The 20,693-nt window shown below is 33.9% G+C and overlaps 5 protein-coding genes across 6 annotated transcripts; 3 read left to right on the top strand and 2 right to left on the bottom strand.

Moving 5' to 3' along the window:
• The first annotated feature begins 7,916 nt into the window (after positions 1 to 7,916).
• Positions 7,917 to 16,711, top strand: LOC108557765 (protein cappuccino). 2 transcript variants are annotated; one of them, XM_017914417.1, is made up of 10 exons: positions 7,917 to 9,117; positions 11,117 to 11,305; positions 13,135 to 13,310; positions 13,369 to 14,416; positions 14,858 to 14,884; positions 14,998 to 15,407; positions 15,467 to 15,676; positions 15,732 to 16,056; positions 16,120 to 16,417; positions 16,479 to 16,711. In XM_017914417.1, the coding sequence occupies exons 1-10, from the start codon at positions 8,349 to 8,351 to the stop codon at positions 16,606 to 16,608; spliced, it is 3,582 nt and encodes a 1,193-aa protein (XP_017769906.1). In that variant the 5' UTR covers positions 7,917 to 8,348; the 3' UTR covers positions 16,609 to 16,711. The 2 variants fall into 2 exon arrangements, with proteins under 2 accessions (XP_017769906.1, XP_017769907.1); XM_017914418.1 differs by lacking the exon at positions 14,858 to 14,884.
• Positions 9,874 to 11,107, top strand: LOC108557766 (dual specificity protein phosphatase 10-like). Its single transcript, XM_017914419.1, has one exon. The coding sequence runs from the start codon at positions 10,126 to 10,128 to the stop codon at positions 10,666 to 10,668; it is 543 nt and encodes a 180-aa protein (XP_017769908.1). The 5' UTR covers positions 9,874 to 10,125; the 3' UTR covers positions 10,669 to 11,107.
• A 221-nt stretch (positions 16,712 to 16,932) lies between the features above and the next one.
• Positions 16,933 to 18,350, bottom strand: LOC108557762 (dolichyl-diphosphooligosaccharide--protein glycosyltransferase subunit 1-like). The gene is made up of 2 exons (XM_017914415.1): positions 17,675 to 18,350; positions 16,933 to 17,608 (listed from the first exon to the last, which is right to left on the bottom strand). Exons 1-2 carry the CDS (start codon positions 18,348 to 18,350, stop codon positions 16,995 to 16,997), a joined length of 1,290 nt encoding a protein of 429 aa, XP_017769904.1. The 3' UTR covers positions 16,933 to 16,994.
• On the bottom strand, positions 17,520 to 19,204 carry LOC108557767 (APOPT family protein Y39B6A.34, mitochondrial). The gene is made up of 4 exons (XM_017914421.1): positions 19,045 to 19,204; positions 18,686 to 18,955; positions 18,419 to 18,626; positions 17,520 to 17,608 (listed from the first exon to the last, which is right to left on the bottom strand). Exons 1-3 carry the CDS (start codon positions 19,123 to 19,125, stop codon positions 18,423 to 18,425), a joined length of 555 nt encoding a protein of 184 aa, XP_017769910.1. The 5' UTR covers positions 19,126 to 19,204; the 3' UTR covers positions 17,520 to 17,608; positions 18,419 to 18,422.
• Positions 19,205 to 19,235: 31 nt separating this feature from the next.
• On the top strand, positions 19,236 to 20,434 carry LOC108557761. The gene is made up of 2 exons (XM_017914414.1): positions 19,236 to 19,322; positions 19,377 to 20,434. Exons 1-2 carry the CDS (start codon positions 19,250 to 19,252, stop codon positions 20,432 to 20,434), a joined length of 1,131 nt encoding a protein of 376 aa, XP_017769903.1. The 5' UTR covers positions 19,236 to 19,249.
• Positions 20,435 to 20,693: the final 259 nt, after the last annotated feature.

The following is a 20,693-nucleotide window of genomic DNA, read 5'->3' as shown; positions in this document are numbered from 1 at the left end:
GTGTTCCGGTAATGGGAATGAAAACCAGCGTTTGCTAATAAAGTGGTTTCACGGATAAATGGTCTTAATGTAGTTGCGTTCGCGTTCCGCAGCCAATTCCATTGTTTAATCAAATTACATTCTATTCATAACACTGGACCCAACTCTCCCTCTTCATACAACAACCCCTCTACGTCTGCACGCAAACAACACACACCACGCTGCATTATTGAAATTCAATCGTCCGTCGGTCTTAACCTCATCAGAACTTCATCCCCTCACGTGTTCCCTCTCATTGCTAGAAACTTCTCGAGGATACGTCAAAACTAATTTCGGAATTTTGGTGGATGCGCCGGGTGCATCGCCTCCTACGACGATGCATATTAATTTGCGAGCACTCCATAGACGCCCTAAATTAATCAAAATTTCATCAAATACTAAAACAATAGATCTTAACATCTATTAATATTGATTTTTCTTAAATTTATATAATAGTTGAATTATTAAACAATTATTGTTAATGAACAAAAAAAACGTCTAAAATTAAATCAAATTTGAAAAAAAAATGAAGGAAATTGTGTAATTCTACCATTACTAGATAATTATTAACAATTCGCTCATTGAAATATATTAAAGCCTCTAAACAAATGTATAAATAAAAAACTTTTCAATTTAACTAAAAATTTATTATTAATTTATCTAATTAACAAAAAAAATCTAAAATTAATTAAAATTTTATAAAAATGTATGTAATTATGCAATTATACCATTAGTAAACAATTATTATCTATTCACTTATTGAAATATATTAGAGCCTCTAAAAAAATGTATAAATAACGAACTTTTTCCATTAACTTAACTATTATTATTTAGTTTATTTAGAGGTTTTTCTCATCTATTCATATTGTTTCATTTATATAAAAGTTGAATTATTGAGTAATTATTGTCAATTTATCAAAAAATAACGTCTAAAATTAACTGAAATCAAATCCTATAAAAAAAATATAGGAAATAGTGTAAATATACCAACAAGTTTTCACATTTACTTTCATTTAAACAAATAATGTAATTGTGTAATCAATTTCATTACTAAACAATTCTCATTAATTCAAACCGTATATAGTGTCTAATAAAATAAATGTTAAGAAAAATATTTCTCTCATTTTTCTTGACTGATTTTATCTATATACTTGTATAATTTTTCATGTGATTCTATAAATTTGTTATTATTGAATTACAAATTGTAATGATTATTATTACACATAGGAAAAGAGTTAAAGAAAAATATTTGTTAACAAAAACATATTGATATTAAGTGTTTTCTTATATATTTACCTGTAATTATGTAAGTAATTATATAATTGTTGTAAAAACTAAACATTTTTTTGGATCTTAACATCTATTAATATTGATTTTTCTTAAATTTATATAATAGTTGAATTATTAAACAATTATTGTTAATGAACAAAAAAAACGTCTAAAATTAAATCAAATTTGAAAATAAAATAAAGGAAATTGTGTAATTCTACCATTACTAGATGATTATTATCAATTCGCTGTTTGAAATATATTAAAGCCTCTAAACAAATGTATTAATAAAAAACTTTTCAATTTAACTAAACAATTATTATTAATTTATCTAATTAACAAAAAAAGTCTAAAATTAATTAAAATTTTATAAAAATATATGTTATTATGCAATTATACCATTAGTAAACAATTATTTTCTATTCATATTGTTTTTATGTAATTATATAATAGTTGAATTATTAAATAATTATTGTCAATTTATCAAAAAATTAACTCAAATAAAATCCTATTAAAAAAAATATAGGAAATAGTGTAAATATAGCAACAAGTTTTCACATTTACTTTCATTTAAACAAATAATGCAATTGTGTAATCAATTTCATTACTAAACAATTCTCATTAATTCAAACCGTATATAGTGTCTAATAAAATGAATGTTAAGAAAAATATTTCTCTCATTTATCTTGACTGATTGTTTTTATATAATTGTATAATTTTTCCTGTGATTTTTTTCTATAAATTTGTTATTATTGAATTACAAATTGTAATGATTATTATTACTCATAGGAAAAGAGTCTAAGAAAAACATATTGATGTTAATTATTTTCTTATATATTTTTTCCTGTAATTATGTAAGTAATTATATAATTATTATAATAACTAAACATTTATTTTGTAAAAAAAATAATATTTTTATTAATATATTTACATTTTAATAAATGAGTATGTGTACATATAATAAGTTTATTTCTTGTGTTCTTAAAGTGAAACGTTTAAGTTCATGTAATTATTTTGGATTAGTCTCAGAAGCGTCGGAATTAGCCGGTGGCAGAGTTTTAGTTGGAGCGAAACTGCTTTAAACGTAATCTTTGTTCGTGCTTTCTGCAGCCAGATTTTCTCATGCAATTTATCACCGCAATCGCATAAACAAAACAAATAGTTTTGTAATTAACATCAGGAAAACTTGATGCGAATTATCTTTATAATCTAGTTTAAATTTATTGCATAAACTAAATTATATAATAAAAATAATAATAAAATTATTACAATAATTTGGATTTTTTATTGAATTTATAGCAAATGGAAAATAAAATGTAAAAGTTTATTTTTTTAAGAAATACCATAAAAATTGCAAAAAAAAGAGAAAAATCACCATTATTAATTAATATTACTTAATGAACTTGTTTTATGAAATGATGAAGATTAAAATAGCTATAATTATGTAATTTTCTAAAATATTCTAGCAAACAATTAAATATTTGCACAAATCTGGCAGTAGACTTATTGGATACTACATTGATTTATTTTTCATTGTATGATCTAATTAAAGAATATTTGTGATAAATATATTTTTTTTAGAAAAATAATTATTTTTTTAGACATTTGAAAAAGAAAGAAGGGCGCCCTACCCACGTGCCAATGGTCATAGGTTCAAATCCTGATCAAAAGCCAGGCCCTTTATGAGCCCTCTTGGTGCTTGCAGCAATAGGGCAATCGTTCATCACAGATGGACAGTGAAATGAATGAGGTTCAGCATATGGACCTTCAGCCAAGTCGATGGACAATGACAATGTCAAGGATAGTAGCAAATTCACAGTAAAATGAAATAGTGGAATCGCAAACAATTAGAAAAATACATGAATACCAATTAGTATTATTGTTTGAACTTTTTATATTCTAAAAGTGTAAATTAAAACTCTACTGATATATAAGTTACAAAAAAAATTACTATGAAATATATTGTAATACATTTTTGAACATTGTAAACTAATTTCATAACAAAATAGAAATCTCACAATTGTAGCAGATCAATGTGAACATTGAGTAAATTTAACATTGCGGTTGACATAGTGGATAGTTACCATTATGATGATTTAAACATTAATAATTACTTAAATCTATATACTAAATCTAGTGGTATGCAACGCTTCAGCCTGTTTGTGATTTCACTGTTGTCGAATAGGCCAATAGCCAGAACATTAGTATGTGATTCCAGTCTTTCTTGGTATCTACTACTAAATGTTGCTATTGTATCCTCGACCATATCTATATGAAGATCTTCGTGTATTTGTTTATTCCTGACGAACCATGGAGCCCTAATAATTTTTCTTATGCATTTTGATTGGAACCTTTTATTTTGTATTGTAGTCCGTGATGCCAAACTTTGTCAAAAGCTTGCGTTATGTCTAAAAAGGCAGCCGAGCAGTATCTTTTACTTTCCAGGTCTTGGTAGATGATATTTACTAATCCGTTTACTTGCACTATTGTGCCATGTTTGCAACGAAATCCAATCTGATGGTATCTGGTATCAGCTTATTTGACGCTATAATAGGTTGCAATCAGTTAGCAAGAAGTTTTTCGAAAACTTTTGATAATATCGGTAGAAGACTTATGGGTTTGTACGACTTGATTTCTTCGACAAGTTTTCCTGGTTTAGTAACCTGTACATAGTATAGTATTAAATATTCGAGTGATCAAAATAATTTCTTTCAATGTGAGTTCTTTCAATAGTTTTCCCCTTATTAAGTCATAACCTGGCGAATTCTATGATGTAAGTAAAGAAAATTTGTAATAAATACAGTTTTTTTTTAAACATAATTGTATAACAAAAAACATCAATACTATATATTATTTATTGAATTTGTTACAATTATAAAGTGTACTTTATAACCATAGTAATATCTAATTTAAAAGAAAATCTACTAATAAGTATGTAATAATGAAATAAATTTTTCAAAAAAAAATCAAATAAAAAAAATGAAAAATACTACATTTTATTGATTATTTTGTCTTTAATGAGAATATTCTATTATTTAAGTGGACAAATAAATATGTTTTTTTTTTAATTAATGGATAAATGAAATTCAATTTACTCAGAGCAAAAAATCTTTACTAATAGAAGTAGTATTAAATTTGTTTAATATTAATGTTTGACTATGGAGATTTTCGGTTAAAAAATGTGTAATTATTGTTTAAATATGTAAAGATTCATTCTCTGAGTAAATAATGATCAGTTAGGATGTGTATCTGAATAAACATCGGTCCGTTAAAGCACAAACCGAATAAACGTCCGAGCTAATCCAGAAACTAATACAACATCGGCGGATGCGCCGGGTCCGTTACACGTAATATCCTGTGTAACGGAATTACCAAACAAATAGACAATTCCGACAAAGCATTGCAAAATTTAGACTACGTTGCACACATTCAATAGCATTATGTGTCTTTTGTTCAACGTTTGCAGCAAACATCCATAAAGCTCTCAGCGTTACAAGAACACTTGAATAATAGAGACATACATAGTTATAGAGAACGAAAGAGAGCAAATACACTAAATTAAATGAGAACTAAAAAACGGTTTTTTTTGCGGTTTTTAATTAAAATTTGTATCGAAGCAATTCCACAATTACCCCGCAAAATGAAAACTTAACAATGAAACTTTTTATTTCTTTTAATTCTTTTCATGCTGCGAAATATGAACACAAAAAAAAACATCATAAATTAATTAATTTATATATACGAAACTAAATGCTTTCAATTATCTTCGTTTATGAAATTCCATGTGGATTTTAATTAATTTATTAATCGCGTCGTCGATTGCGAATAATAACAATATTCATATGCTAATAATTAACGTGTGTTATTATTTATTGTGTTTATTGTTGCGGACCGAAAAAGAAAATTAATAATAATATTATTGAGCAAAACGTGAAATGAGACGAGATTTCGTATTTATTATTGCGTTTCGCACAACGCAAAAACAATCGCGATGTGCATTTATTTATTTAATTGCAATTACTTTCGGGTCTCGAATTGTAATTTTATAATTGCGGACACAAAACAAACGTAATTCAAGTTGGAAGCACTATATTCAATTAACGGATCTATTGAATAATTGAACGAGTTTTACAATGTACGATTGTCAGAATCAATCAATAATAATTTATTGCATTTATTACATAAAATAGATAATGTCTTTTCACATAATTTTATATAATTGATCAATATTTATGTTCAATCTTCTAATATCTTCTAATCTTCTTTAAAATAATAAATTTACTTTTAATTTTAATTAAATTTAATTAATATTTTCACATTTTAGTATTTTTTTCGGATATTATAATAAATTAATTATATCTAAAAGATGTATATGAAAGTTGAATATTTAGGAAATGCAGGGAGTATTCGTACATTTCTGTGGTTTTATTCATTTGTCTGTAATTTAAAGTTGAAAAAATAACGCTTGGAGTAGATGTGTTTTCACAATTTAGTGATTTTCTCGGAAACTATAATAGATTGAATGTATTCAAAAGATGCATATGAAATCAGGATGTTTGGGGAATGTAGCGAGTATTCATACATTGTTCAGGATTCATCTATTTGGCTGTAATTCGCGTTGAAAAAATAGAAAATTAACGTTCGAAAAAGAAGTGTTTTCACAATTTAGTGATTTTCTCGGAAACTATAACAGATTGAATGTATTCAAAAGATGCATATAAAATCAGGATATGTGGAGAATGTAGCGAGTATTCAGACATTGCTGAGGATTCATCTATTTGGCTATAATTCGCGTTGAAAAAATGGAAAATTAACGCTCGAAAAAGCATTGTTTTCACAATTTAGTGATTATGAAATCAGGATGTTTGGGGAATGTAGCGAGTAATCATACATTCTTCAGAATTCATCTATTTGGCTGTAAATAATACTTTTGGCTGTAAATTTACTTTTAATTTCATCTTTATATAGATAATTGCCTTTAAATATAGAATCAAATAAAAACACAAAACAAAATTTTCACATTTTAGTATTTTTTTCGGAAACTATAATAGATTGATTGTATCCAAAATATGTGTATAAAAGTTGAATATTTATGAAATGCAGGCAGTATTCATACATTTCTGTGATTTCATTCATTTGTCTTTAAATTTAAAGATGAAAAAATTAACGCTTGGAAAAGAAGTGTTTTCATAAGATAGTGATTTTTTCGGAAACTATAATAGATTGAATATATCCAAAAGATGAATATGAATGTTGAATGTTTGGGGAATATAGCAAGTATACATACATTGCAGAGAATTAATCTATTTGTCTGTAATTCGGGTTGAAAAAATGGAAAATGAAAGTTCGAAAAAGCAGTGTCTTCACAATTTAGTGTTTTTCTCGTAAACTATAATAAATTGAATGTATCCAAAAGATGTAAATGAAAACTGAATGTTTGGGGAATATAGCGAGTATTCATACATTGCTGAGGATTCATCTATTTGGCTGTAATTCGCGTTGAAAAAATGAAAAATTAACGCCCGAAAAAGAAGTGTATTCAGAAATTGGTGATTTTCTCGTAAACTATAATAGATGGAATGTATTTAAAAGATGCAGTATTTTCATAATTTAGTGAGTATTCACATATTGATGTGGTTCTATATAATTTATTATTTCGAATTGGTGTAATTATAAATCAAGTTGCCTTAAGTCTCAATTGTTACTGTAAAATTGTAACAACAAAAAATACATCAAAATGAAAATATTTTCCAAATAATAATGTTGTAAACTTTCCAATTCTGTATAAAATTATTTAACAAAATAGTTATATAATTTATTACGATTATACAGAAAATATTTGTTTTACAGAAATCTGTAATATTAGTTAATTCATGTACCAATTGACATTTATTTATTTGACATTTATTTATTTGGTTACTAAGGACGTTAGCCTAATTTATTATTTGGATTGGTGTAAATTTATAAATCCAGTTACCTTAAGTCAAAATTGTTAGTGTAAAATTGCAGAAAAAAAATTACATCAAAATGAAACTATTTTTCAGGTAAGTAAATTAAACAAATATAAATTATGAAGTAAGAAAGTTTATAAGCTTAGTAATTATGTATAAAATCATTGATGGAATGAATGCAAATTGTATGTAATTTTTATATGAATTTAAAACTTGTCAAAGAATATTTCTTAATTAGTAATTAATTAGTAAACTATAAATCTGTAGGTAATTTTGTTTTTGAATTTAAAGAAAATTCAGTTGAACGGAAATTTGTTATAGGCAACTTTATTTGCGCGGCGCGCGAAAATAATTTTAAATTTAAAAAAAAAACATATGCTGATTGTTAATTCAGTATTGGCTGAGTAATACAATTGTGAGTATCGTTAATTAAGTCGGTAAATTTTAAGTTAATTAAAAACTCAATTATGTAATTTAATTGTGAGTAACAGTTCGAAAGTTTTCTGGAATGAAAAGTGACGCGCGTCCAATTTAAATTGTTTTGATGTTGTTGTTGTTGCTGCAATAATTAGCATTGCTTTAATGATTTTACGTACACGATTTTTATTTTAAGTGGAAGTGATTGCAAGTCCCAACATTAGATAATATGTGAGCGTAGCATTAAAAATAGAACGCACTGGAAGTAGATAGAAGCGTCCGGTTCTTGTTCAAACAGTGGTGCGTTTTCGATGACCTTTTGATCTCTCTGATCTAAATTACATGTATTTAGTAAGTAGTGATGGTCTTTCCGAAACTTGGGCGCTTTTGACGGAAAATCGATCAGTTGCGGGGGTGGCAAGGCGCGGCGCAGTCGCGTATTATTCTTTCACAACCCCACACTGTCCTAGGCCACGGATTTTTTCGCCTTTCCATCGTTACGGATAAATACAGTGAAAGCATGTGAACAATCATTTTGGGTTTGTTGAGAGGGGAAAATGGTGCGCTTAGATCGGCAACTCGCTGTGCGTTTATCTATTAAGGGCGTTTGGATGTTGTGAAAGGTTGTGTTTCTTCGGACGATGATATAAATTTTGGTTTTGTTTGTTTGTGCGCGAGTATAGAAGCAGCAGCATGGGGAACACGATGGCGGGCGATGCCAAGGCGGCCGGTGGAAAGACGCCCAAGATGAAGAATTTCATGAAGAACAGAGGCAAAAGGGGGAAACACGAGGAGCCCCAGTTCACGGACATCGGGGTGGAGGCTCAACCCCACGGTGATCTGGGAGCAACAGGTGGACTGGTGGAGGTGATCGAGACTCCGGTGAAGACGCCGGAGGAGCTTTGGATCGAGGAGAAGACGCCGTCGGTGACGTCTCCGCAAAGCAACGAATCCTCCGACACGCATTTCACTGATCCGTTGACTCCTGTGGAATTCTCCACTGAAATCAACGAGTGCTACTACAGCCAAGAAAGCGTCCTCGATGGACCATCTTCAACGGACGCTCAAAGCTTGCCTTTGAACAGCTTCAAGCTCAACGAGTACAAGGCCCGACGGGAGGAGGTCAACCGTAAGCTCAGTAAGCTCAGCGTGTCCGAGACGAGTCAGATGAACTTCGATGAAGAGGAGGAGAACCTTCTGCTCGACGAAGAAGGTAACCAGGAGGAAGAGGAAGAGCACATCGTTTGCGCTACGGATGAGGACGACGACAATGATAATAACATCGAGTATGCGGGAGCTCTGCACGAGTACGCGAGTTCAACTGGCGAAGAGCGCGCAGACCTCCAGAATTTCGTCGCAGCTGATCTGTCAACGCTCGGAGATACGAAGACATGTTCAAATATGTCCAAGGATTCTGCACAACGAGGAGATAACGACTCGACCGATATGCAACCTAAACCAGGTGAGTCGAAGAAAACGCATTCAAGGCGATACAACCATTTAACATTCGCATCAAAACAAATAACAACAATAACAACAACATAACCAAAGAGTTAACAAATTTACCTGTTGATCCAAAAGCAATTTCAAACAAACCAATTATTTATATTTACAACAACTTCAGTTTCAATTAGTAAACAATATTTTTGAAAAAAATTATATATAATTTACTTAACTGCCAATTATCATTTTGTTAATAAAATATAATTTGTCTCATTAAGTACAAAAACAAACGTTTCCCATACATAATAACAGCATATAACGTGTAAATAATTACCGTAATTTAATGATTTTCCTTTATGACCCAACTTTTATTGTACTTCAAATAATTTATTTTGTTTATTCACTTATAATTTTCAAGAATAATTCCATTTTGCTTATAAAAATTTGTTTAAAAGTATCGAAATTCTTCAATGCAAAATAATTAAGCAACACATATTTTTATGTATATTAACTAAAGGGAAAGTTGACTTAACTTTAGTTTGTTTCAAATATTTTGTCTAATTACGTTATAATAATATTTTATTGCAACGATGATGTAATATTGCATAAGTGAAATGATTACAAACGTTTAAAATGAATCATTATCATTATATATATAATTAAATTGTATATTTGGTATTTCCTCAGTTTTCCTTACAAATATTTTGTGTTATTTCTGTGCAGAAATAAAAATATATGTAAAAACCGGTGTTGAAAAACTAAAAACATTCAGCGATAAATTGTTGTGTTCGTTGAAAAAAAAGGTAACTGTTCGTTGATAAGAAGAATAGCATTCTTCGGATAAAAACAGTTCAGTGTAAATTCGAAAATAGCGGGTGTAATATCCGGATTTCTATTGTTCTATCTAGTGCAATAACGAATATTAAATCTAAATTAAGAAATTACTCAAAGAGATTACTAAGAGATTAGCTAATGATCTAAGTTCATTGCGCAAGCATCCCTTTGTAATATTTACTCAACGATAAAAATGGGCAAAAGCTGTCTGAAATTGCTGATGCCATCTGGCAAATTGATCTCCGACGATGATGCGCTGAAGGAGAAGATGGAAAGTCAAGATGTATCGCAGATTCTACCGTATTTGTATTTGGGAAATGCACGGGACGCTTCCGATCTGCAACTGTTGAAGAGCTTAGACATAACTCACGTTTTGAACGTGAGCTCACGTCGTAGCGAAAACGAAGGCTGCGACGGTATAATTTGGAAACGGTTCTCCGTTTTCGATGATGCCGATCAAGATTTAACGCAATACTTTGACGAGTCTTTTGAATTCATCGAAGAAGCTAAGGAGATGGGTCAAAGGGTATTGGTGCATTGTCAAGCCGGTGTCTCGAGAAGTCCGACGATAATCATAGCCTACCTGATGATTCGGAACGGAACCAGAATGACGGACGCGTTCGCTTTCGTGAAGAACCTGAGACCGATCGTTTGTCCGAATTTCAGCTTCATGGGACAACTGATGGATTTGCAAATGAAATTGAACGCGCAGAAGCTTTCTTGTACAATCAGATAATTAAGACTTATATTTATATATATATATATTTTTTTTGTATGAAACAATATACCTCCTACACGTTTATTAATCAGGTAGCTGTTTTCTTTGTCCACATGCAAATGACTAATTTCGAGAGCGTTGATCCCGACTAGGTGCATTCATTACATGCACTGGTGTAATCGTTTATATAATGGCGTGCAATAATTAGCAGAAGAAAGAAGAAGGTAGTCGCTGTTGCGCAACGATAATTCTCTTGCACACGCATTTAAATTGCAAATGTTTTTCGGCTTGCGACTCGATTATGATATGCACGTTACGTAATCGAGTCGCCTGGGTGTACTGTTGTTGCGCCGGAGGAATTAAGTAAAAAGTTTAGCAAACACAATAGAAAACGAGATAAGCGAGAGGAGACAGAGAGGGCAATTGTAGAAAATATAATCTAAACTTTGTTTTCGGATGAGCGCAGGTCGTCATGAGATCAAGAGACACATGTCGGTGTCCTCGGGGATGCCCTCACAGGAAACGACGAAATTGGCAGGCACAGAGGTGCTCAAGAAGGTGGCATCCCTGACGCTCGTCAGCACCGAGTCGAAGGTCACCAGGCCCAGATTCGTCCCGGAAAAGCTAGACTTTCAACTATACGAAGTCTTCGAAGGTAACACAACATCTTAATTATTATTATTATTACAATCCAACTGAAGTTATCTTCATTCAATTAACACTTCTTTTTTTGGTAAATACAAATTTGGTGGGCGTTACGAAATTTTCGGGAACGCGAAACTCGCGTTTGCTGTTCCAATTATCGGGAAGTCATTATCATCATGTGTATTTGTGTCTGTTATGTTTTTTTTTTCCCGTCGGTTTACAAATGTTTGCGCAACGCATCTTTGGATTAGTATTTCATGACTTCATGCTCATTACAAAATACTATTTACATGAGAATTGGAACTGGAAAATATCAACATGGGTCGTCTACATATAGTTTTTTTTTGTGTGTTTATTCGATTCGTACAGTGAGCTCATCTTTCCGTTAAGGCGAGACGGTTACTTTTCTTACATTTACAATTTCCTTTACGACTGAATCAATTCGTTTATTTAACAAACAGTGAAAGTTTTCTACAAAGCAAAGCAAAGGTAAAATAATTTCATTCAATACACATTTTACATATTCATTTAATTAATTATCATCAATGTAATTAAAAAAAAACACAAAAAATTTATCTGATATTTCAGATTTTTGAACTGGAAGTTAATAATAGAAATTCTTATTATAAAAATATTGCAGATTCATTAATTTAAGTGCTAAAGTTCGTGTTCAAACGATGTTCATTCAATACACATTTTACATATTAAATTAATTAATTATCATCAATGCAATTAAAAAAAAACACATAAAATTTATGTGATATTTCAGATTTTGGAACTGGAAGTTAATAATAGAAATTCTTATTATAAAAATATTGCAGATTCATTAATTTAAGTGCTGAAGTTCGTGTTCAAACTATGTATATTAATATACATCACCATCAATCAAAAATGTTGTAAATGTTAATTAACTTAAAATTATATTAATTAGCGAATATTGAGTTATAAAATAACTTTTTCTATTTGTACTTAGAATTAATAAGTGTTTCGTAATTGAATCTTGTAATGTATGTGTATTTAAATATAAAAACAGAGTTTGTAGAATGCATGAAATTCGGGGTAGTTTTAATTAATAATGGAAATAAGGTCGGCAATTATAACATTTCCAAATTGAAATTAGTCATTCGGAGACAGCGGCGCGGTGGCAACAATAACAACAACAGCAAGCAAACAGCAACAACAAATGTTTGTGGCATTGTAATTAATGAATTAACAAACGCGCGGACGTTTCAGCCTCTTCAGCAGCAGAAGCGTTATAATTTTCCACACTGAAAACTATTAATAATGGACCGAAAATGGAATAAGTTTCAATTAGAGCCTCGCATGGTAATCAGCATTACGTAATTCAAGCGAGCGCGCGCGAGGTTTCTGTTTCCCGGTTTTAATTGTTTCCAATTTGCAAGAGGCAATGTGCAAGATGGATATGTTTCTTCTTATTTATTTTTTTTTGGAGATCATCACGTTTGGGAAAGTTTTACGTACGTCGAGAGCTGCGCCGCTGTGGACATGGCTGTTTGATTCTAATGAATAACAAGAGCAGCCGGGCATGAATCCTTGCAGGAAGAAGGCAAGAAGAGAAAAAAAAAAAGTAAAATAACAGGAGTAAAATTGTATTTTGAAGCAGCGAAGTCTGCAATCTGCGACGGGCTTTCGAGGCGCGAACAATGGCCTCGTGACTAACTGACGATTTGCATGCGCTATCTTTTTTGTAACAAACAATAATATATAAATTAATAAGTGTTAATTATCGAAGATGAGCAATAATCATGAGTCAGCAAGGGTTGATGGTAGAGGGAAGGATTCGTTCGGTTTTACCTGATGTCGTTCATTGTTTTTAAGGCCACATGCTGATCAACTGGTATATCTCTGAGTTTCGAGAAGACGAGTACCTGTGTCTAATCAACAATCCTCAGGATCTGAAGCTGCTGGCCATTCAATTCTGCACTCATCTCTTAGCGGCCGGCGTCCTCAGGCAGATCTCCGACAATAATCTTCCGATGTACAATATATTCAAGGTAAATAGTTAATAGTTTTTAATGTGTGTATCTTGGAAATACTCATCATCAGTTTTAGCCGGATTTAATGTATTATTGGGCACACTCCGAGGCGCCGGCCCCGATTGCGGATACACCAGGTAAACTGAGCCAGTACTCGTGGCCTCCGACGTACACGGATTCCCTGGAATCCTCAAAGTCCGCATCTCCTCAATCTCCGAGCGCTTCTGATGCTAATAACATCTCCAACAAAGAGTCGATGTTTGAGGATCTTCAATCGCAAATTGAGAAGCTGAAGCAGGAGAACGAGAAGTACAAAACGCTCATCGACATCCAGACATTGACGACGAACGCCGTCGAGGATTTTGCTTCGCCGGAGGAGCAAACTGATAGGAAAAAGAATGGCTGTGATAAAAGTATTGGGACCAGTGACGATGATGATAATAATAAGTTAGATGTTAGTGATAATGATGATGGAAAGGCTGTGTGCAAACAGTGCGGATGGACGATGAGGCTCAGCGAAAGACAAAGTGGCGACGGTGTTATTGGAGATTCGGTGCAAGTTAATGGATTAAATAATTTAATCGCTGCTCCTACGGTGCCGAGTTCTTCTACACGGCTCTCTCAAGATATAGCAGTTGCTCCGGTCTCTGTAAATATTACTACAGCTCCTCCGCCACCTCCAATGCCAGCAACATCTTATCCGACGACAGAAATTGAAGCTCCTATTCCTCCTCCGATGCCTAGTTTCACTTGTCCACCTCCACCTCCTATGCCAGGTGCAGGTATTCCTATACCACCACCACCACCTATGTTAGGTTTAGGTCCATGTCCTCCTCCTCCACCACCACTACCAGGCATGGGTGGTCCTCCTCCTCCACCACCACTACCTGGCATGGGTGGTCCTCCTCCTCCACCACCACTACCTGGCATGGGTGGACCACCTCCTCCTCCGCCGCCTCCAGGAATGTGTGGACCACCTCCGCCGCCGCCTCCTCCAGGTATGGGCGGCCCTCCTCCACCGCCACCTCCACCAGGAATGGGAGGACCTCCGCCGCCACCTCCAATGGGTGGTCCATCACCTTTTCCAACGCCACCAGTTGGAGGATGGAACGCGAACAAAGCATGTAAGTGATCCATTAAATCTCACTGAAAATGTCACCTAAACCTCAGCCAGGGTTGGCTACATAAAACTAAAATTAATGCTCCAAACATAAATTGCAATTGAGTACAAATCGAGTCATTGTCAACCCCGGCCTATTACAAACAAAAAAACCATCATTATTTGTCTACAAAATAGTCACTAGAGGAATGAATCATTCACTAAATACCAAGAAAATCATAATCATTTCTACTAGAATATTATAAATTATTTGCATGATAAAAACAATCAAACAGAGTTAAAATATTAACTTTTAATAAATTACTTCCAATCCCCGAGATGACGTTTTTAAATAAGTGTTTTAAATGCATTTATTTTTGTTTGTTTTTACTTTACTTTATTTACTTTTTATTCGTTACTGTTCAGTTGTAGTTGAATGCACTATTCCTCCTTACCTTGTTTTTAGCGGGTCCACCACCACCCACGTTTTCAGGTGAGAAAAACACTTTATTATTTTCTTTTCCGCTTAATTGTTAAAATCGCAATCTCAGACCATGTTTTTTTTCTAACATCAAAAGTAAATAAAGATTCGTTATCGGATTTCAGCTATAAGGAAAAGTCCCGTGAATCCTGTGGCACCCATGAAACCGCTTTACTGGACCCGCATTCTGGTGAGGCAACGAGCGGCGATGAACAATCCAGCCGTGGATTCCACCGATTCCCCGACGGGAGATGCGCAACCCTTGTGGTTGCATTTGGACGAGGTGACTCTGGACAACCTGACGGAATTCACCGACCTCTTCTCCAGGCAAGTGGTGACCTCGAAGCCCACAAAGAAAAAGGTCGAAGCTAAACCTAAAGCGGAAGCGATAAAGTTATTGGACAGCAAGAGATCCCAGAACGTCGGTATATTGGCGCAGAGTTTGCACGTGGAAATCCACGAGATCGAAGCGGCCATCTACAACTTTGATACATCAGTCGTCAGTTTGGAGGCTTTGCAGCAGATTTACGAGGCTGTGAGTTTGCTTGAAACGAAGCAATTGCAGTTTTTTTTTTACAGTTGTTTTGATTTCAGAGGGCCAGCGGCGAAGAACTGGAACTAATTAAGAGCCACGTCCAGGATAAACCAGAACTCGCTTTAGACAAACCCGAGCAATTTTTGTACGATCTTGCTGAGATTTCCAATTTTGCTGAACGCATTTCTTGCTTCATGTTCATCACTGAATTCGACGAATCACTAGCTGCCATCGAAGTTACTTTATCAAACATCAAGAACACATGCAAAGTAAGATATAGAGATTCTCTTGTATAGAAATCATAAAATCATGTAATAATTGCAGTTTCTGACAACGAACGAAAGCTTAAAAGAGGTGATGGCTATCATATTAACATTGGGGAATTATATGAACGGAGGAAACATGTCGCGCGGCCAAGCGGACGGTTTCGGATTAGAAATCCTGGCGAAGCTCAAGGACGTAAAATCGAAGGATTCCCAGACGACTCTTCTCCACTACATAGTCAGACTATGCGTGAAGAAATTGGAGAATCCTCTTTCCAACGTCAACAATCTGCCGGTTCCGAAGCTTAGCGACATCAGCGGTGCGGCGTCCGTCAACTTCGATGACCTCCACGGAACTCTGAACAATTTGCAAAAGAAACTAAACGGTTTGGCTGAAAAATTGCAAATAAAAATCTAGAAAGAAGTAACGATTGAATGTCTGATTTCAGGTTGCGTAAATCGAACGGTGGAGGTGATCGATGCGGCGACGCCGGAAAATCTGGAACCGTTCAAGGAGAAGATGAACACGTTTTTGGAGAACGCCAAGAAACGGTTGGCAGCCGAGGGAGAGGATCTCGAAGAGTGTAAACAAATTTTTATCCGGACGATGAGATTCTATCAGTTCCAGCCGAAAAGTGGGACGTTGGAAACGTTTCCGCCGAACGACTTTTTCGAGCTGTGGCTGCAATTCTGTTCCGATTTCAAGGAGATTTGGAAGAAGGAAATGATCAGATTGGAAAAAGAAAAGTAAACTTAATCGTTATTCTTCTCTCAGATGCATTTCATGTTGAATCTTTTTTTTTTTCAGAATTAACGAACTGAAAAGGAAAAAGGACGAGAGGCATGCAGAGCACGTTACAATTAAGAAGCGCGATAATGGACTGAAGGCGAAAGTCGACCGGATAAAAGCCAAGAAGGCGAAGAATATAAAGAATTAAGTAATAAGTATTTACAGTATACACATATATAGATGAATCATAATCGATTTTATAAGGCTAAAATCCTAAAAAAAAACAATAAGTTAGAGCCTCATTTCCTATACATTCGATTACTATACTTAATAGATGTTATTTGATTATATGTTTTCAAATTATTTATTTTTTCTTTTAAAATTAATGTTTTTATTGTAATATTTTAAAATGTTAAAAATGCAGAAACATGATTATTTTTTAAAATAATAACGACTAATTGATCAATTTTCGATCCTATCCCACTCGCACAATTCCACTAATTATCAAGGAAAGTAAATTAGAGACAAGAAAAAAGTTCAGAGGTATTTATTTAATTTAATTCAGTAGACTAGGAACAAAAGGGGTCACAGAAGTCACTTCAAAGAAATCCATGCTGAAAATCGAATGGTAAAAATAATACAGATGAAGGCAATGTAAAGCCATAAAGATAATTTTAAAGGAACTCTCAGCATGTTGATCCAACCAATCGAATACTCTATGATGAAATCGTCGATATGATTCTCTATAACACTACCGCCTGCGATGACTACAGTCTTCCTACCGAAACAGCTCAGCGTTGTGATTGTAGTTTCTTCGCTGATATCGCTCGGAAATCCGTCGGGTTTCAAAACATCGTAATTCACCGAATTCTCCGGTAAAATAACCTTGGTCACAAATGAATCGATGATTGCATCGTTAAGTACATGGTCGAAGACCCTCATCTTCAGCAGATAGCGCGCTTCGTCGGTAACGTACAAATACTCGTAAGAAGGAACAGTGTATGACAAATCATAGCTATACTTCCAACCGCCTAATAGAGGGAACCTGGACCGAAATTCGATGCTGGTGTAGTTCTCATTGGGGACGAATTTCCAATTGTACCGCACGCCTAGAGTATCATAGAGATGCACATCCTCCGCCGATGATGGCAGAAACGTGTAAAACCATTCCTTCGCAGTTGGCTTATATGACCCGATTACTTTAGCACCTAAAATCAAACGAAATCAAAGAAATTAACACTCAAATCTTACAAAAAATCTATATAAATCAAGACCATTATTTTGTAAAACAACACGTTCATGAATCGAAATTCTTCCATAATGCGACACATCAATGATCCGCTCCAAGCTGATCACATGGATCAAAGGTTTACTGGTGATGATCTCAAATTCAATACGTTTCTTCGAAAGCGCCGCCAACGGATTAGTAAACTTATATTCAGAAGTGTAATTGTTGACAACGTGCGGCTCGATATTCACGTAATAATGAGTATCGATCACGTACTTCACGTTGTACCGCAACGTCGTGTATCGCGAATAATAGTAAATATTCCCAATGTATCTTATATAATCCGGTTTTCTAAACGGTTTTCTTTTTTGGAGAACGACAATGCAATTCCAAAAAACTTCCTCGACGTGAAACAAATCTTGTTCGTTACTTAGATTAACGTGCACAGTTTCATCATTCATTAATTTATGATCCAAAATCGAGCCATCCCTGTCCGTGAATCTGACGTAATGTTGGGCTTCATAATCGTCGATCAAATATTCGTAAATATTCTCACTTTCCGAACCGTGCCGGATGAATCTCACCGTCGTCCACACTCTAATCAGCTGCGTTTCCAAATTAACTCTCCTATCCACAAAAGTATTCACGAATTCTGAACGAACGCCGATAATCAAGAGGAAACTAATAAACGCGATCACGACCATCTTCGAACCGATCGTCATTTATCAAACGCAAAACAAAAGAACGAGTTGCCAAGTGATTTAAAAAAAAGCTATCGAATCAAACTTACTTTACTAATGAAATCCTTGTGGTAGACTAGCTCTGAGCGCAAGGAACATCAACGTGAAATTACGCTTGTACCATTGCAAATTGTAATTCACGTGCATGTTCCAATTGCTATCAAGGAATTCCTTGTAAAATTCACTTAGTTCATCTGCAGTTAATGCCCTCGTTTCATTCATCTCCTCTTGTTTCTTCTGAATATAATCCTTCTTTTGCTAAAAGAATAATATTTAATAAAATTCTATATATTACCAAGTTTAATTAATTAATTTACTTTGATGAACCTCGTGTTGTGGTCCGCCCAGAATGTCTGGTTCCAATTATGCGTCTCATTCTGCATCAACCTTAGCTTCTCTTGCAAGGTAGTCTCGTTGCTGCATATTTTTCTCACGATGGGTCTCAAATTGGAAACCGGATCCGGAGGCCCTATCATGTCCACATTGTCTCTATCGGTGACAGCGATTATGGGATCCTCCAATGTCTTCTCCAAGAAGATAGCCTCTGACGCTCTGGAACTGCTGGTTGCTGTTCCACACTTACAAACCTGTTTGCAAGCATAATTTTATGATAACATTGAGATCAATGAATGGGCCACCCAGCTAAATCGATTGCCTAATCAATTACGTAACGTACCTTGTGGAGTGCGTTGGTCTGTTGAAGGAAACGCAGCGGTTTAAGTCTCAAAGACATTTCGAAAATATTGAAATGTGACATAACAAGGCACTACATAACCCTCAAGAATAACACCAGAGTCCAACAGTAACTGTCAGATTTTGGTCCTATAACCAAAACTTCTGTCAAAGGTGAAGGATCAAAACATAACCTATAATCAGAAACGATGAATTTATGGAATAAGAGAGATTTAAAGGCACCCCCGATTTGTACGTATTTAGAGGAAAGACGAAGCTTGGGTAAGTTAAAAATTAAATTTTATAAAGCAGTATATCTAATAGAACAATTTCCAGATTTGACAAAGTTATCAATCAATTTGAATAATGCAGAGGTTGTTTACAAATCGCAGAAGCATTTGGAGATGGAGGCAGCCCTACTGTCCAGGTGTTTATATTTAGTGAAAACGAAGTATCGAATGTTCAAATTCGTTCGTGGCTTGGAGAAGGTAAACCAGGGTCTATTGAGGTATTTGCAGTATGATTTTCAAAAGGATTTATCAGATTTTGTAGCAACAATGCCGAAGCAGTATGAAACTCAAACGTATTTTCCAAGCAGAAATATGCTGGATCATCTGCTAGTTAAACTGCAAGGTGTGGCAAAGCTGTTTTGTCGGATTGGCGAATGTGCCTTGGATGCTGCTGCAACAATAAACGAGTACCTGACGATCGGTCACCTGTGGCAAATGCTTCTACTTTTCTTCGGCATCAGCGCAAGAATCTTTGCAATAATGAAACATCTCCTAAAACTCACCTGCCAATTATACAATGATCTGATTGAACTTCGTCGACATTTTCAAAATACTGATGTCCAATGGTTAACAGAGGATTACGAATTTCCAAATGATTTAAACAATTTCGTTGATGCGACGTGGTTGAATGAAGACGTTATTTTGAAACCTATCGACGGAACAGCATTGCAGCTGCAAGAAAACAGCACACAACTTCTTGATGAGATGAAGAAACACAATGATGCAGTGTTGGAACAAATGCCTTTAGAACTGTTACAAGCTAATAAAGATGTAGGAGATGCAATTGAATGCAGAAAATCAAATGTAAAGAAGACAAGCACAGTTGGAAATGTGAAAAGTAAACAGAAATTGGTTTATAAAGACAATATTTTCACCAATAAAATTATGGCATTTAATTCGATTGACGAATTGAGATTGTATATCAAATTGCAAAATAAAATGTGCAATATTAATATTAAGAAGTCAGATTTCAGACATTTGGACAAAATGCAATGGAATATTTTGTACAATGCTACTAAAAAATTGATCAATAAATGTTGCAGCCAAAAAGAGAAGAATTTCGTTAAGAAGGTTAAAGAATGTCTTGTACAGAGTTTTTCTTGAAATAAATATATTTTAAAAACAATCAACTGTATTTTGAAAAAAGAAAAATTTCAAAGAGTTGAGTACTTTTCGTGTTTTGATGAAATACCTCTTTACTTTACCTCGAGACATATGTAACTTTTATGCATATTTTTATTGTTGTGTCAGAAGGGCGCCACCCTTGTATTTTTTTACGTAAACGATTTTTTCTATGTACTTAGTTTTTAGTGAACCGGTTTAGTTTTTAGTGGAGAACCGGTGAAGATAATTATATCACATT

This window comes from Nicrophorus vespilloides, unplaced genomic scaffold (genome assembly GCF_001412225.1).
Source record: "Nicrophorus vespilloides isolate i.1.1-1 unplaced genomic scaffold, Nicve_v1.0, whole genome shotgun sequence".
NCBI classification, from domain to species: domain Eukaryota; kingdom Metazoa; phylum Arthropoda; class Insecta; order Coleoptera; family Silphidae; genus Nicrophorus; species Nicrophorus vespilloides.
The sequence above is the reverse complement of the archived record's forward strand: the minus strand, read 5'-3'. Positions and strand labels throughout refer to the sequence as shown.